General features: G+C 41.2%; 1 protein-coding gene across 1 annotated transcript in view; it reads right to left on the bottom strand.

The window, feature by feature from the left end:
• Window positions 1-360: 360 nt before the first annotated feature.
• Window positions 361-18668, bottom strand: part of prx (periaxin) — a 36685-nt gene continuing 18377 nt past the window's right edge. The window contains exons 8-9 of the mRNA XM_083913779.1: window positions 4022-18522; window positions 361-2644 (exon numbers count right to left, since the gene is read on the bottom strand). Of these exons, the coding sequence (XP_083769905.1) occupies window positions 2361-2644; window positions 4022-18522 (14785 nt within the window). The 3' untranslated portion in view covers window positions 361-2360. The remainder of the gene's footprint in view (window positions 2645-4021; window positions 18523-18668) is intronic.

Raw genomic sequence — 18668 nt, 5'->3', positions numbered from 1 at the left:
CCCATGACTTGCTATAGCCTCCACATCCCCATGACCCTGCAGAGTATAAGTCAAGTTGCTGTTTTGCGCCTTGCAGTTTTCCCATGGGGGAATTGTTGAGTCTCTGAAAATCACAAATAAATCACAGTGTGGTCTAGACCTACTCAATATAGAACGTGTCCTGAGATAACCGTTGCTATGATTTGACACTATAAATAAAACTGAATTGAATGTTTGGATGAATGATCGTTCAGGTTGACAGATTTTAATATGACGTATACTAAAAACCTCATAAAACACCAATAAGTCCATTGTACAACCAACTAAGAATTCAGCTCTGTGAAGGTCAAGACATCAGGAAACTATCATTTAAATGATTTTGTGAATATCATTTTATTGATGTTACATCTTAACCAACATTCTCTCCAATACTGCTTTGCCAAAAACACTTGGCACCGAAACCCTTATAGTCTAAATGAAATTTGAAGACTTGATTAAACCAGAAAGGGAAAAATCTAAATACACATAGATGCTACTCAGTGTGTGTTACCTTGACATGTCAATACTCTTGTCCCAAAAAATCTATTATCTATTTCTCACTTGAAAAAAATCTATTAAAAGCTGTTAATGAAAAAGTGTGGGAGTGGATTTGTCAGGATTTCTGCATGCATTTTATTACAGAATTTCATTTAATACCAACCAAGATAAGTAAAAAGTGTCCATTTCTTAAATGCTTTACATCCACTTGAAAAGTAGTTTATTATTTTGAAAACTTAGATTCTTGTATCCAGCGAAATTGTTTTTGTAGGTAGATGGCTGAGTGGTTTATACAATCAGTAGCTTTCAAAAGTTTCATAAACTTAATGCCAGAAACATTACGGAAGCAGTTTTTTTGGTGGGTGCATTTGGAAATGAAACTTACATGTCTCAGTGTAGAGAAAGAAAAATAAATATCTAATGTAGGCACAGCACAAGGCTTCCCCCTCCATTTTAAAGCAATTTATACTTTAAATGGAGGACACACTTTTTGATAAATAAGGGGTAAAGGCACTTAATGCAAATTATTTTATTAATCTGACATTTTAAAATCATACATTAGTCTGTAATATCTTATATTATATATATATATATATATATATATATATATATATATATGTATAAATATATCACATACTGTATATCTATTTATGTAATAAACAGAATAATGTCAGATTATTAAAGACATTTTAATCAAAAGGAAAACGTGCCTTGGTCTTCTTGTTCTTGATCCCATCTCCTCCGTCTTTTAAGGACTTTTTTTTTAATGTGATGGCATCTATACAACATTAAGGCTCGCCTTAGGGCTATTTTTTAAGTGTCGAGAAAAGATTTACAGTTTTACCTCTAAAACTCCTTTCACTGATTTTGGTAAAGCGCCCAACAGCACCCCTAAATACCCAATTTTTCTCCCAGCCTGCTGTTGATGTTTTGAGACTCAATACAGTTCACAGCTGAGTTTAAAAAAAATCAGCATTAGTTAAGAGGTGTATCTCGAAGCCAAAGCCTCAACCACAAAATATACATCGGTGTCTTTTTCTGGCAGTGTACAGTAAAAACATGAATATAAAATAGATTAGCAGCAGGGTGTCCTACAATAAATGTTCGAGAGCAACCTGTAACTAGAAGGTCACAGATTTGACCCTCACAGCAGAAAAAGAGTCCAGAGCGTCCTGCTCACTCACTGTGACTATCTCTGGGTAACATCACCAACTAAATGCTTCAAATATATTACTATGGCAGAAAATGAGAATAGTTTATAATCTCAAAAAGCTCACACTTTTCTTTCAAGACAAACAAAATAGATTATCAGGTCAAAAAAAATAGACTTTCTATTCCTGAAAATAATTCTTTTTCGGATTGAAGGGATACTGCTTCAAAAAAAGTTATTTACATGAATATGCCCTTGGACTGTACTGTAGTGTTTCAAAATGAATTATTTTGAACTAATCATGGTCGAATTCATGATGCTGGTGTGAGTTGATGACTCCTTTCAGCACATCTGGAATACACAAACAATAATAAATAATAAAGCAATGTGACATGTTTACATTCAGAGTGAAAACTTAAAACCAAACAAAATCTGATAAAACTCAAAGAACAGTAACAAAAAATAGTCACATTTAAAATGAAAAAAAGAAGCATATATTACTCTTGCTTTAATAATGACGATGATGCTGATTGATGAAATGTCATTTTTTTGCAGCACATTCATACCTCACATATTAAAATATAAAATAAGGACTCTACTTAGTCGAGGTTTGCCACGTTGCAGGCTTAGTATACAAGAACACTGCAACCTCAAGAAAAAAACAACAGACATTTAATATTACTACAGCATCCTGTTAGTTGAAGTCCGACACCTGGTGAGTTGTAGTCGTGGTTTCCGAAGATTCACCGGTTCGCGATTCAGTGGTAACCATGTGCCGCGTGATTCTGGTTGTCTTGGTCACCATGGTTACAGTTCCCTCCTCAGTGGAGGAGACTTGGTGCTCTTTCGACATTTCCTGGGTAGTGAAATCGAGCCCTGAGGAATGAAGGCAGAAAGACCCCGAAACGTTTGCCTCACCTCCCACCTCCCCCTTCCGCTGGGCCTGAGGAGAACCCTCTGGGGTTATCTGGAGGAAGCCTGTGGGAGGAGGAGAGGAAACAAGCAGAAGCAAGTAGAGGAAAGGTAGCAAGGAGAGGAGGATGGACGAGGAACTCAAGAGGAAAAGAAACTTAGTCTTATGTAGCAAGACAGAGACAAAACAGAAGATGATAAATTAATATTTTTTTGAATAAACACTTACTAAAGATATTGCAGGCAATAGCAAGAATACATTATGTATAATGAAGTGTCTATTGCAATAACTTCTATATTAATACATTAAAAAACAATAGAATGCAGGTATCAAGTATATAACACATACACAAAGCGTATGCACAATATGAACATTATTATTCATTCTGGAAGATTTGTGGAATTATTTGCTGTCTCTTTTAAAGTTGTACTCCATAAGAATTGAGATACGTTGTCTCTAGCAGCATCTGTGGCGGTAGGATGTAACTGCAGACTAGCCTTTTCTTAAAGAGCCTCCATCTTGTCACGTTCACGGTCACTATGTGTTGACAATTTAATTTTTTTGCTCTTTTGTAAACTTTATTGAAACACATTCACCTCTCTACTTCCAGTCCTTTCCCAATGTGTTTCCCTCTTAAATCCACATACACATACAGTATGTTCCTATTATACTTCTTCCCTTACTACAAGCCTGACTCAGAAGTTGGAATTTTCGATTACAAGTGAACGCAGCATAACTGTTGGTGACGATCTGGGCCGACAGCCCAACCGCTGTCAGCAGCGTCACTAACACACGGCCTATTTACATCTAGCCCTGGAATGTCGCCACAGACATGGATATTGGAATACTCAGCAAAAAGGCAACAAGTGCTTTCATTAGTGGGTTATATGATCAATCACCATTATTTTAACTCACTTTTGATAGATATTAACTTAAAAGGCAATTAAAAAGATGGAAATCTTACGGAGTACAACTTTAAAATTCGGGGATCTTGCGAAAAACAAATAAAAAAAATGATTTTACTGCAGCAAATAATATGTAATAACTTTTTAGTTCTTAAACACCTGCTTTCCGGTTGCATAAGACTAGTTTTAAGTGTTTAAATAAATAAAAAATACACTTTCAAGCCTGTACGCGGTTCAATTTAATTTTTCAGAATATTCTTCATTAATAAGGAATCAGGTCGATTCTCCACTTTAACGAGAACATGATAAAACATGTTTGAAGATGATAAAACATGTTTGAACAAGATAAAACATGTTTGAACATGAAAAAACATGTTTGAACATGATAAAACATGTTTGAACATGATAAAACATGTTTGAACATGATAAAACATGTTTGACTAAAAATTGTTCATGGTGATACCATCAACCTTTTGTAAGAGTCCATGTCTAATTATTCAAATATCTTTTCATCTCTGAAGTTTCCGTTATCCTTACCTGTTGAGTGTGGCTTCAGGGTGAATTTTGGGACCTTGAACCAGGAGGACGACTCTCTTTCTTCAGACTCCCTGCTTTGGCTCTCGACCTTGCTCCAAGTCTGGACCTTTGCTGAGCTGAGCTCCATGGTAAAACTAGCAGGGGACTCTGAGCTGTCCCTGTCCAGCATATCTGTTCTGGCATGAGATGACACCACATCTTTCGAGAGCTCATCCTGCGAAAGCTCCTCAATAAAACCAGCGAAGGCCATCTTGCCCGATTTTACTTTAAGCCCTTTAGTGTCTCCCTCCACTTCTCGTGGTAATGAATCCTTTCCCCAATTCACACTCATTTCGGAGGCCTCTACATCTGCAGCCATCTTGCTATATGGAGAAGTTAACTTCACTTTTGGAAGTTTGATTTTGCTACTTAATGTCCCTTTATCGTCCTTGGAGCTTGCCTCGTTTTCACCATTGACACTTGAACTTGAACCTTCACCCTTTAAACTGACATCAAACGACTCCGATTTGCCAGGAGAAAATGATTTAGCTTTTGATTTCCCAAAGTTTGGCTTCATTTTGATTTTGGGCATCTTCACTTTGTCCTCCTCTTTTGCTGCCTCAGATATTGTGTCCTCTTCTAAGAGGCCTGTGCATACAGTGGGCTCATCTGTTTGTGGAGGTTTTACCAAGACAAAAACAGCTTTCTTTACTTTGGGCATTTTAGGGCCCTCATACTGAATTTCTGGCCCATAAATGTTCATTCTTCTTTCCGTAGAGGAGATGGAGGGTAATGGGACACCAAACTTAGGGATTTTGATTTTCTTTTCTTTTTCTGTTTTGTCCTCATCTTCATCCTGTGATGTACCAATATCAAACTCAATGTCTGGAATCCTTGGGACTTTGATTTCTGCTCTGGATGGCGAGAAGACACCACCTCCCCCTTGTCCCAAGTCTGACCCTTGTTTAGTTTGTAATGTAACCTCTGGCACTTGGATGTTAATATGATCTTTGTTCTCTTTATGTCCGTTATGAGTTTCAACTTCACGCTCAAATCTTTCTTTACCCTTGCACCTGTGTTTGACTTGACCACTTAACTCCTCTTCGCCACAGTTTTTGCATATTTGCGCTTCTGCTGTGACATCTCTGCCAGTTTTCCTTTTTGGCATTCCAATCTTGAATTTTGTTCCTTTGACTTTAGGCCCCTTTACTTTGCTGCTGGTTCCCGTTGTATTGAGATCCAAGTCAGGTAGTTCAACTTTTTTCCTCTCCTTCTTGCCCTCTCCTCTATGAAGTCCTATATCAAACTCAAGCTCTCCTTTTGGACCTTTGATATCTATTGTTGGCATCTTGAGTTTTATACCTTTGTGCTCTCCCTCAACATACAAATCAGCTTCCCCATGAGCCTCTGTGTCTTGTTTAGGTTTACTAAGTGTCATATCAATGTCCAGATCTGATGATGTGACTTGTGGCAATTTAATTTTCCCTCCTTCCTCAGTGGTTGGTAAGTTGATCTTTGCTTCAGCTGATTCATTCTTCTGCACTGATATACCCCCCTTTGGAAGTTTAATATGTGGACCTTTGAACTTTCCTCCTGTGACTTCCATCTCTATAGGAGGAGCTTCAATATCTTTACTTTTGCCTTTAGGAAGTGAAATATCAATTTTTGGCATCTTGATATGTGGCAACAGGATGGTTTCTCCCTCTGTTTCTACCTTCTCGTCTGGTATGTCAGTATTTGCTTTTCCTTCAGGGACAGATATGCCCAAATTAGGAATCTTGAACTGCCCCCCATCTCCCTTAATTTCTGGACTTTCAATTGAAGGTTTTCCTTTAGAAAGAGATAGGTCAACTTTTGGCATCTTGAACTTTCCTCCCTCACCCTTAATTTCAGCTTTGTGACCTTCAATCTTTCCTTTTGGCAGTGAAATGTCTACTGAGGGCATTGAAATGTGTGGCATTTTAGATTTGCCTCCCTCAATCTCAAACTCAGCTTCTTCAATTTTAGCAGATTTGCCTTTTGACAAGTAGATATCAAAATCTGGCATTTTCCAGTGTGGCATTTTGAATTTCCCCTCAGTACTCCCCTCCATTTCAACATCTGGACCTTCAAACGTTCCTTTGGGCAGTGAAATATCTCCAGACGGCATGCTGAGATGTGGCATCTTGAATTTTCCACCTTCTCCTTTGAGCTCCATCTCTGGGCCCTCAATCTTTCCTTTGGGCAAAGAGATGTCGATGTTGGGCATTTTCATGTGAGGCATTTTGAATTTTCCACCTGTACCTCCCTCCATTTCAACATCTGGACCTTCAATCTTTCCTTTGGGGAGAGATATGTCAACATCTGGTATTTTCATGTGAGGCATTTTGAATTTTCCTCCTGTACCTCCCTCCATTTCAACATCTGGACCTTCGATCTTTCCTTTGGGCAGAGAGATGTCGATGTTGGGCATTTTCATGTGAGGCATTTTGAAATTTCCTCCTGTAACTCCCCCCATTTCAATGTCTGGTCCTTCAATCCTTCCTTTGGGTAGAGAGATGTCAACATCTGGCTTTTTCATGTGAGGCAATTTGAATTTTCCTCCTGTACCTCCCTCGATTTCAACATCTGGTCCCTCGATCTTTCCTTTGGGCACAGAGATGTTGATGTTGGGCATTTTCATGTGAGGCATTTTGAATTTTCCTCCTGTACCTCCCCCCATTTCAACGTCTGGACCCTCAATCTTTCCTTTTGGCAGTGAAATATCAAAAGACGGTGTGCTGAGATGTGGCATCTTGAATTTCCCACCTTCTCCTTTGAGCTCCATCTCTGGACCTTCAAGTTTTCCTTTGGGTAGAGAGATGTCAACATCTGGCATTTTCACGTGAGGCATTTTGAATTTTCCTCCTGTACCTCCCTCCATTTCAACGTCTGGACCTTCAATCTTTCCTTTGGGTAGAGAGATGTCAATGTTGGGCATTTTCATGTGAGGCATTTTGAATTTTCCTCCGGTACCTCCCTCCATTTCAACATCTGGACCTTCAATTTTTCCTTTGGGTAGAGAGAAGTCAACATCTGGCATTTTCATTTGAGGCATTTTGAATTTTCCACCTGTACCTCCCTCCATTTCAACATCTGGACCTTCAATTTTTCCTTTGGGTAGAGAGAAGTCAACATCTGGCATTTTCATTTGAGGCATTTTGAATTTTCCACCTGTACCTCCCTCCATTTCAACATCTGGACCTTCAATCTTTCCTTTGGGCAGAGAGATGTCAATGTTGGGCATTTTCATGTGAGGCATTTTGAATTTTCCTCCGGTACCTCCCTCAATTTCAACATCTGGACCCTCAATCTTTCCTTTTGGCAGTGAAATATCAATAGACGGCATGCTCAGATTGGGCATCTTGAATTTTCCACCTTCTCCTTTGAGCTCAATCTCTGGACCTTCGATCTTTCCTTTGGGCAGAGAGATGTCGATGTTAGGCATTTTAATTTGAGGCATTTTGAATTTTCCACCTGTACCTCCCTCCATTTCAACATCTGGACCTTCGATCTTTCCTTTGGGCAGAGAGATGTCGATGTTGGGCATTTTCATGTGAGGCATTTTGAATTTTCCTCCGGTACCTCCCTCCATTTCAACATCTGGAGCTTCAATTTTTCCTTTGGGTAGAGAGATGTCAACATCTGGCATTTTCATGTGAGGCATCTTGAATTTTCCACCTGTACCTCCCTCCATTTCAACATTTGGACCTTCGATCTTTCCTTTGGGCAGAGAGATGTCGATGTTGGGCATTTTCATGTGAGGCATTTTGAATTTTCCACCTGTACCTCCCTCCATTTCAACATCTGGACCTTCGATCTTTCCTTTGGGCAGAGAGATGTCGATGTTGGGCATTTTCATGTGAGGCATTTTGAATTTTCCTCCGGTACCTCCCTCCATTTCAACATCTGGAGCTTCAATTTTTCCTTTGGGTAAAGAGATGTCAACATCTGGCATTTTCATGTGAGGCATCTTGAATTTTCCACGTGTACCTCCCTCCATTTCAACATTTGGACCTTCGATCTTTCCTTTGGGCAGAGAGATGTCGATGTTGGGCATTTTCATTTGAGGCATTTTGAATTTTCCACCTGTACCTCCCTCCATTTCAACATCTGGACCTTCAATCTTTCCTTTGGGCAGAGAGATGTCAATGTTGGGCATTTTCATTTGAGGCATTTTGAATTTTCCTCCAGAACCTCCCTCCATTTCAACATCTGGAGCTTCAATTTTTCCTTTGGGTAGAGAGATGTCAACATCTGGCATTTTCATGTGAGGCATCTTGAATTTTCCACCTGTACCTCCCTCCATTTCAACATTTGGACCTTCGATCTTTCCTTTGGGCAGAGAGATGTCGATGTTGGGCATTTTCATTTGAGGCATTTTGAATTTTCCACCTGTACCTCCCTCCATTTCAACATCTGGACCCTCAATCTTTCCTTTTGGCAGTGAAATATCAATAGACGGCATGCTCAGATTGGGCATCTTGATTTTTCCACCTTCTCCTTTGAGCTCCATCTCTGGAGCTTCAATCTTTCCTTTGGGCAGAGAGATGTCAACATCTGGACCTTCGATCTTTCCTTTGGGCAGAGAGATGTCGATGTTGGGCATTTTCATGTGAGGCATCTTGAATTTTCCACCTGTACCTCCCTCCATTTCAACATTTGGACCTTCAATCTTTCCTTTGGGCAGAGAGATGTCGATGTTGGGCATTTTCATGTGAGGCATTTTGAATTTTCCTCCAGTACCTCCCTCCATTTCAACATCTGGAGCTTCAATTTTTCCTTTGGGTAGAGAGATGTCAACATCTGGCATTTTCATGTGAGGCATCTTGAATTTTCCACCTGTACCTCCCTCCATTTCAACATTTGGACCTTCGATCTTTCCTTTGGGCAGAGAGAAGTCAACATCTGGACCTTCAATCTTTCCTTTGGGCAGAGAAATGTCAATGTTGGGCATTTGCATGTGAGGCATTTTGAATTTTCCTCCTGTACCTCCCCCCATTTCAACGTCTGGACCCTCAAGCTTTCCTTTTGGCAGTGAAATATCAACAGACGGCATGCTAAGATGTGGCATCTTGAATTTCCCACCTTTTTCTTTGAGCTCCATCTCTGGACCCTCAAGTTTTCCTTTGGGTAGAGAGATGTCAACATCTGGCATTTTCACGTGAGGCATTTTGAATTTTCCTCCTGTACCTCCCTCCATTTCAACGCCTGGACCTTCAATCTTTCCTTTGGGTAGAGAAATGTCAATGTTGTGCATTTTCATGTGAGGCATTTTGAATTTTCCTCCGGTACCTCCCTCCATTTCAACATCTGGACCTTCAATTTTTCCTTTGGGTAGAGAGAAGTCAACATCTGGCATTTTCATTTGAGGCATTTTGAATTTTCCACCTGTACCTCCCTCCATTTCAACATCTGGAAATTCAATCTTTCCTTTGGGCAGGGAGATGTCAATGTTGGGCATTTTCATGTGAGGCATTTTGAATTTTCCTCCGGTACCTCCCTCCATTTCAACATCTGGACCCTCAATCTTTCCTTTGGGAAGAGAGATGTCAACATCTGGCATTTTCATGTGAGGCATTTTGAATTTTCCTCCTGTACCTCCCTCCATTTCAACATCTGGACCTTCGATCTTTCCTTTGGGCAGAGAGATGTTGATGTTGGGCATTTTCATGTGAGGCATCTTGAATTTTCCACCTGTACCTCCTTCCATTTCAACATCTGGACCTTCGATCTTTCCTTTGGGTAGAGAGATGTCGATGTTGGGCATTTTCATGTGAGGCATTTTGAATTTTCCTCCTGTACCTCCCTCCATTTCAACATCTGGACCTTCAATTTTTCCTTTGGGTAGAGAGAAGTCAACATCTGGCATTTTCATTTGAGGCATTTTGAATTTTCCACTTGTACCTCCCTCCATTTCAACATCTGGACCTTCAATCTTTCCTTTGGGTATTGAAATATCAATAGACGGCATGCTCAGATTGGGCATCTTGAATTTTCCACCTTCTCCTTTGAGCTCCATCTCTGGAGCTTCAATCTGTCCTTTGGGTAGAGAGATGTCAACATCTGGCATTTTCATTTGAGGCATTTTGAATTTTCCACCTGTACCTCCCTCCATTTCAACAGATGGACCTTCAATCTTTCCTTTGGGCAGAGAAATGTCAATGTTGGGCATTTTCATGTGAGGCATTTTGAAATTTCCTCCTGTACCTCCCTCCATTTCAACATCTGGACCCTCGATCTTTCCTTTGGGCAGAGAGATGTCGATGTTGGGCATTTTCATGTGAGGCATTTTGAATTTTCCTCCTGTTCCTCCCCCCATTTCAACGTCTGGACCCTCAATCTTTCCTTTTGGCAGTGAAATATCAACAGACGGCATGCTGAGATGTGGCATCTTGAATTTCCCACCTTTTCCTTTGAGCTCCATCTCTGGACCTTCAAGTTTTCCTTTGGGTAGAGAGATGTCAACATCTGGCATTTTCATGTGAGGCATTTTGAATTTTCCTCCTGTACCTCCCTCCATTTCAACGTCTGGACCTTCAATCTTTCCTTTGGGTAGAGAAATGTCAACGTTGGGCATTTTCATGTGAGGCATTTTGAATTTTCCTCCGGTACCTCCCTCCATTTCAACATCTGGACCTTCAATTTTTCCTTTGGGTAGAGAGATGTCAACATCTGGCATTTTCATTTGAGGCATTTTGAATTTTCCACCTGTACCTCCCTCCATTTCAACATCTGGACCTTCAATCTTTCCTTTGGGCAGAGAGATGTCAATGTTGGGCATTTTCATGTGAGGCATTTTGAATTTTCCTCCGGTACCTCCCTCCATTTCAACATCTGGACCCTCAATCTTTCCTTTTGGCAGTGAAATATCAATAGACGGCATGCTCAGATTGGGCATCTTGAATCTTCCACCTTCTCCTTTGAGCTCCATCTCTGGAGCTTCAATCTGTCCTTTGGGAAGAGAGATGTCAACATCTGGCATTTTCATGTGAGGCATCTTGAATTTTCCTCCTGTACCTCCCTCCATTTCAACATCTGGACCTTCAATCTTTCCTTTGGGCAGAGAGATGTCAATGTTGGGCATTTTCATGTGAGGCATCTTGAATTTTCCACCTGTACCTCCCTCCATTTCAACATCTGGACCTTCAATCTTTCCTTTGGGTAAGGAGATGTCAATGTTGGGCATTTTCATGTGAGGCAGTTTGAATTTTCCTCCTGAACCTCCTCCCATTTCAACATCTGGACCTTCAATGTTTCCTTTTGGCAGTGAAATATCAATAGATGGCATGCTCAGATGGGGCATCTTGAATTTTCCACCTTCTCCTTTGAGCTCCATCTCTGGACCTTCAATCTTTCCTTTGGGCAGAGAGATGTCAACATCTGGACCTTCGATCTTTCCTTTGGGCAGAGAGATGTCGACATCTGGCATTTTCATGTGAGGCATCTTGAATTTTCCACCTGTACCTCCCCCCATTTCAACATTTGGACCTTCGATCTTTCCTTTGGGCAGAGAGATGTCGATGTTGGGCATTTTCATGTGAGGCATTTTGAATTTTCCTCCTGTACCTCCCTCCATTTCAACATCTGGACCTTCAATCTTTCCTTTGGGTATAGAAATGTCAACATCTGGCATTTTCATGTGAGGCATCTTGAATTTTCCACCTGTACCTCCCCCCATTTCAACATTTGGACCTTCGATCTTTCCTTTGGGCAGAGAGATGTCGATGTTTGGCTTTTTCATGTGAGGCATTTTGAATTTTCCTCCTGTACCTCCCTCCATTTCAACATCTGGACCTTCAATGTTTCCTTTGGGCAGTGAAATATCAATAGACGGCATGCTCAGATGGGGCATCTTGAATTTTCCACCTTCTCCTTTGAGCTCCATCTCTGGACCTTCAATCTTTCCTCTGGGTAGAGAGATGTCAACATCTGGCATTTTCATGTGAGGCATCTTGAATTTTCCACCTGTACCTCCCTCCATTTCAACATCTTGACCTTCAATCTTTCCTTTGGGTAGAGAGATGTCAACATCAGGCATTTTCATGCGAGGCATCTTGAATTTTCCTCCTGTACCGCCCTCCATTTCAACATCTGGACCTTCAATCTTTCCTTTTGGCAGTGAAATATCAATAGACGGCATGCTCAGATGGGGCATCTTGAATTTTCCACCTTCTCCTTTGAGCTCCATCTCTGGACCTTCAATCTTTCCTTTGGGTAGAGAGATGTCAACATCTGGACCTTCGATCTTTCCTTTTGGCAGAGAGATGTCGATGTTGGGCATTTTCATGGGAGGCATTTTGAATTTTCCACCTGTACCTCCCTCCATTTCAACATCTGGACCTTCAATCTTTCCTTTGGACAGAGAGATGTCAATGTAGGGCATTTTCATGTGAGGCATTTTGAATTTTCCTCCGGTACCTCCTTCAATTTCAACATCTGGACCTTCAATCTTTCCTTTGGGTAGAAAGATGTCAACATCTGGCATTTTCATGTGAGGCAGTTTGAATTTTCCTCCTGTACCTCCCTCCATTTCAACATCTGGACCTTCAATGTTTCCTTTTGGCAGTGAAATATCAATGGACGGCATGCTCAGATGGGGCATCTTGAATTTTCCACCTTCTCCTTTGAGCTCCATCTCTGAACCTTCAATCTTTCCTTTGGGTAGAGAGATGTCAACATCTGGCATTTTCATGTGAGGCATCTTGAATTTACCACCTGTACCTCCCTCTATTTCAACATCTGGACCTTCAATCTTTCCTTTGGGCAGAGAGACGTCGATGTTGGGCATTTTCATTTGAGGCATTTTGAATTTTCCACCTTTACCTCCCTCCATTTCAACATCTGGAGCTTCAATTTTTCCTTTGGGCAGAGAGATGTCAATGTTGGGCATTTTCATGTGAGGCATTTTGAATTTTCCTCCGGTACCTCCCTCCATTTCAACATTTGGACCTTCGATCTTTCCTTTGGGCAGAGAGATGTCGATATTGGGCATTTTCATGTGAGGCATTTTGAATTTTCCTCCTGTACCTCCCTCCATTTCAACATCTGGACCTTCAATGTTTCCTTTTGGTAGAGAGATGTCAACATCTGGCATTTTCATGTGAGGCGTTTTGAATTTTCCTCCTGTACCTACCTCAATTTCAACATCTGGACCTTCAATCTTTCCTTTGGGCAAAGATATGTCAATGTCTGGCAATTTCATATGAGGTTTTTTGAATTTCCCTCCCTCTGCCTCAATTCCCAGGTCACCTGTTTTTCCTTTAGGGAGGGACAAATCAATATCAGGCATTTTGATATCTGGCATCTTGAACTTTCCTCCTTGTCCATCAACATTAGCATCACGCTTTACTTTTGGCAGGGACACATCTAGGTCCACTTTGGGAATGGAAACATCAATCGTTGGCATTTTGGGAATTCTTAGTTTTCCTTCATAATCTCTGATATCTGCCTCTGAGACATCAACCACTGCTTTGGGGAGAAGAACCTCAGTCTCTGGTGTTTTGGCTGCTGGTAGTGACAGTTCAACAGACGGCATCTTGACCTTGGCCTTAGACTCAAGGTAACCACTTGACTTACCTATATCATTTTCTCTAGAGCCAAATCCTGGCATTGAGAACTTTGGTAGTTTTATAGTGACGTCAGGTGCATGGAAGCCACCTTTCCCTTCCACATCTGCCTTCAATTTAGCATCAACCTCTGCCTCTGAGAGTTTACCTTTTGGTGATGTTATTTTTTTCTTTTTCACTTTACCATCCACATCAGGACAAGACACAGATACATCTGCATGCTTTTTGGATATACCAAATGAGGGCATTTTGATTCTATTTTTTTTCATCTTGACTTTTCCATCCCCATCAAACTCTATTGATGGTGCCCTAATCTCTCCTTCCACATGCGGTGGGATGTGGGAAACATCCCCCTTGGGACCAGATATCATCAAATTCCCACTCTTGGTCTTTCCACCAAACCTAGGAAGTGAGAAACTGGGAAATTTGAGGGTAACATCACGTCTATCAAGGCTGCCCCCTGAAGAAGGCCTGTCTCCCTCTCCTTTAAGAAGCTCCACTTCTACATCATCACCTTTATGTTTTGTGAGACCAAAGTCTAGATCCACCTTTGGAGCTGAGATGTCAACTGTCGGTAGTTTGACAATGGGAAGTTTGAGGGATGCACCTGGACCTTCTACACCACCTGTCTCGATGGTCACACCCTCAACTTTCAATTTGGCTGGATTAATATCTCCTTTGAAACCAGAAATCTTCAAATCTCCTGATGTTTCAGGATCACTGGTGTCCACTTTGAGGCTTTTTGAGGCAGAGGGGAGACTGAGGTCAAGGTCAAATTTAGGGAGATTTATGTCAAGAGTTGGCATGTGAAGCCCACCACCTTTTTTACCAGTTAGGTCAACCTTTGGCACTTCAATCTTTCCTTTTCCAGATGGACCTTCAATATTGATACCTCCATCTACTTTTCCCTGCGGAACAGAAATGTCAATAGCTGGCGTTGTAATGTCTTCTACCTTCATCTCTGGTCCTTCCACTTTGACATCACCCTCTGGCAAGTCCAGCTTTGGTAGTGAAACATCAAATTTGGGCATTTCGAATTTACCTCCTTTTATCTCAGGACCTTCAAGACTGAGGTCAGCCTTTCCTTTGGGGAACGATAGGTCAATGTCTGGCATGTTGATTTTTCCTCCCTTAAGTTCAGGTACTTCAATATTGACATCAACTTCCTTTGCTTTTATTTTAGGAAGAGATATATCAACAGAGGGCATAAGGAACTTGCCTCCTTTACCAGCATGTCCTTCAATGTCAATTTCTCCTTTTGCTTTTCCTTTGGGTAGTGAAATATCTGCTATTCCAATCTTCCCTCTCTCAATGTCCGGGCCTTTTATTTTGATATCACCCTCTGGGAGACTCACTTTGGGGAAAGAAACATCATACTTTGGCATTTTAAATTTACTATCAACATCAAGGTCATCCTCAACTTTTCCTTTAGGGAGTGAAATAGCAACAGTTGGCAAGTTCAACTTTCCTCCTTTAACATCAGGGCCCCCAAAGCTGATGTCAACCTCTGGAGATTTAGGGAGTGACATGTCATCTCTGACTTCAGGCCCTTTAAAATCAACATCAACTCCTTTTGCTTTGATATTAGGTAGAGATATATCAAGTGGGGGCATCTGAAACTTGCCTCCTTTCCCACCGTGCCCATCAATGTCAATATCAATGTCTGCTTTCCCTTTAGGAAGTGAAATATTAACAGACTGCATTTCAATTTGCCCTTGAATATCTGGTCCCTCCACATTGGCATCAACCTTTGGGAGCACCACTTTTGGTAGAGAAACATCAAATTTTGGCATTTTGAACTTCCCTCCTTTCACCTCAGGGCCTTCAGCATTTATGTCGACCTCAACTTTTCCTTTGGGAAGTGAAATGTCAACAGTTGGGATGTTGATCTTTCCTCCTTTAACATCAGAACCCTCAAGACTGACATCTACATTAGGAGATTTTATTTTGGGCAGAGAAACATCAAGTGATGGCATGTTTGGTGTTCCACCTTTAACTTCAGGGCCTTCAATATTTATTTCTGGTCCCTTAGATTTCCTTTTAGGTAGAGAGATGTCAACAGAGGGCATATGAAACTTGCCTCCTTTGCGAGCATGTCCTTCAATGTCTCCTGCTTTTCCTTTGGGAAGTGAAATATCAATGTCTGGCATTTCAATCTTCCGTCCTTTGATCTCCGGGCCTTTTAGTTTGACATTGCCCTCTGGGAGGTTCACTTTTGGCAATGAGACATCACATTTTGGCATTTTAAATGTACCCCCCTTCACACCAGGACCCTCAACATAAAGTTCACCCTCAACGTGTCCTTTGGGAAGTGAAATGTCACCTTTAAGTTCAAGTTGTTCAATATCAACATCAACTCCTTTTACTCCTATTTTAGGAAGAGAGATATCAGCTGAGGGCATTTGAAACTTGCCTCCTTTCCTCACATGTCCCTCAATGTCAGCATTTCCCTCTACCTTTCCTTTTGGGAGTGAAATATCAATTGTTGGCATTTCCACATTACCCTCCGGCAGGTTCATTTTTGGAAATGAAACGTCAAAATCAGGCATTTTGAATTTGCCTCCTTTTACTTTAGGACCCTCAATATTAAGGTCAGCATCAGCCTTTCCTTTGGGGAGTGACAGGTCAATGTCTGGCGTGTTGATTTTTCCTCCCTTTTTGTCAGAGCCTTTTATTTTGAAATCACCCTCTGGGAGACTCATTTTTGGTAAAGAAACATCAAATTCTGGCATTTTAAATTTACTCCCCATGACCTCAGGAACCTCGACATCAAGGTCACCCTCAACTTTTCCTTTGGGGAGTGAAATGTCAACAGCTGGCAAGTTAAACTTTCTTCCTTTAATATCAGGGCCCTCAAGACTGATATCTACATCTGGAGACTTGATTTTAGGGAGTGACATTTCACCTTTGACTTCAGGTCGTTGACTATCAACATTAACTCCTTTTGCTTTGATTTTAGGTAGAGTGATATTGATTGAAGGCATGTGAAACTTGTCATCTTTACCTCCTTCGATGTCAACATCTCCTGCTATTTTTCCCCTTGGAAGTGAAATATCAACAGTCTGCCTTTCCATTTTTCCTTTTATCTCTGGTCCTTCCAGTTTGACATTGCCCTCTGGCAGGTTTATCTTTGGAAGTGAAACGTCAAATTTTGGCATTTTGAATTTGGCTCCTTTTACCTCAGGACCCTCAACACTGAGGTCAGCCTTTTCTTTGGGGATTGATAGATCAGTGTCTGGCATGTTCATTTTGTCAATGTCAACCTCACCCTTGGATTTACCCTTTGGTAGAGCAAAGTCTACTGATGGCATCTCAATTTTCCCTTCTTTAATCTCAGTTCTATGTAAGTCAACGTCAGCCCCAGTTGTTCCCAAGTTAGGGAGTGTGACATCGACTGAGGGCATTTTAAACTTCCCTGGCATCTGGATCTTACCTCCACCCTCAAGCTTGGTTGTCTCTATATCCATATGACCCTCTGGTTGTTTCACTTTTGGTAGAGAAACATCAAATGTAGGCATTTTGAATGTCCCTCTCTTCCCAGCATGCCCTTCTACTTCAATGTCTCTATCCATTTTGCCTTTGGGCTGAGAAATATCAAGTGGGGGTATATCATATTTCACTTCAAGTCCTTCGATGTCAACTTCCACCTCACCTGCCTTCACTTTAGGGAGGGAGATGTCAAACAATGGTAACTGGATTTTTCCACCTGCTTCAATATCAGACATTCCTGCTTTGCCTTTGGGAAATGTCAGGTCTACTTTGGGTAACTTGAAGCCTTCTCCCTTTACATTGACTTCTCCTTCTGGTGACTGAATTTTTGGGAGAGATATGTCAAACTCTGGCATTTTGAACTTCCCATCTCCACCAACATAGCAGTCCATATCCACATCTCCACCCTCTGTTTTCACCTTTGGGAGAGAGATGTCAACAGAAGGTAGACTGAATTTCCCTCCACCTACTGGACCTCCAAAATCCGCACTAGATGATCCCATCTTTGGCAATGACATATCAACCTTTGGCATGGAGATTTTGGGCCCTTTAAAAGTGCCCTCCACCTCATCAGGAATTCTGCGTCTTGTGTCCATTTCCATTTCCATTTCAACGTCAGGCACAGTGATGTCAGTTGCAGACATTTTGATTGCTGTCTTGCCAGCTCCTTTGCACTCTGGTGGTGACACATCCATGTCATATTTTCCCCTCACCTTCGGGAAAGAAATATCAACAGAAGGCTTTTGAATGCATGCAGCTTTTCCTGAGAAATCACCTTCCATCTTTGGTTTGGTGATATTTGTCTCTGGGATATTAATCTCACCACCTCCTTTGATTTCTACTTTTGGAGGTATTATGTCAGTGTGAGGCACTTTCATCCCTTTGGCTTTCATCTTGATGTCACCATCTATCTCATCCGAATGACGTGAGAGTCTAACTTTGGGCAGTCTTAACTTTGGCATTCTTATCTTTGCATCTCCTTTACCTATGTCTACATCAACTTTTTCCACAGTTGCCTCTGTATCAACTTCTTCTTTGATGTTGATTTTAGGAGCTTTGATTTGTGCCTTTCCCTTCACAGCGGGCAAAGATTCTTCAGCTTTTCTTAAAGGGAGTGCAAACTCCACATCAGGTGCATTAAGCTGAACCCCTCCCTTCTTCATGTCTATATTTTTATCACCAGACAAACTGATCTCCACTGATGGTGGCTGGATGTTTACACCTGGAGGCTTCAGCTCCACAGATCCAGTTTCCAACGCTGAGCCTGCCTTTGCGTGTTTGGTCTTAGGAAAGGTGATTCCAAACTTGTGTCCTTTTCCCTTGGCTTTCACTTTAGCTCCAGGTATGTCAGGTGGAGAGATATTCACCTGCCCCTCAAGCCGTCCTGTTTCCACTTTTCCTCCTGTGACTTCTCCAGTGTAATCCTTTGTTTTCATGTGGGGAAACCTGGAAGAGCCAAAAGAAGGGGCAGAATTTTTTTCAAATTCTAATGCAGCCGAAAAAGATACAGCAAATACTCCAAAATGCCTTTCTAAAGAATACTTTTGAAAAAAATATCCGTTTTCAGACAATCATTTTATGTTTTTGTATTT

Source organism: Echiichthys vipera, assembly GCF_963691815.1.
Source record: "Echiichthys vipera genome assembly, chromosome: 5".
NCBI classification, from domain to species: Eukaryota; Metazoa; Chordata; class Actinopteri; order Perciformes; family Trachinidae; genus Echiichthys; species Echiichthys vipera.
This window is presented reverse-complemented; position numbering and strand designations above follow the sequence as displayed.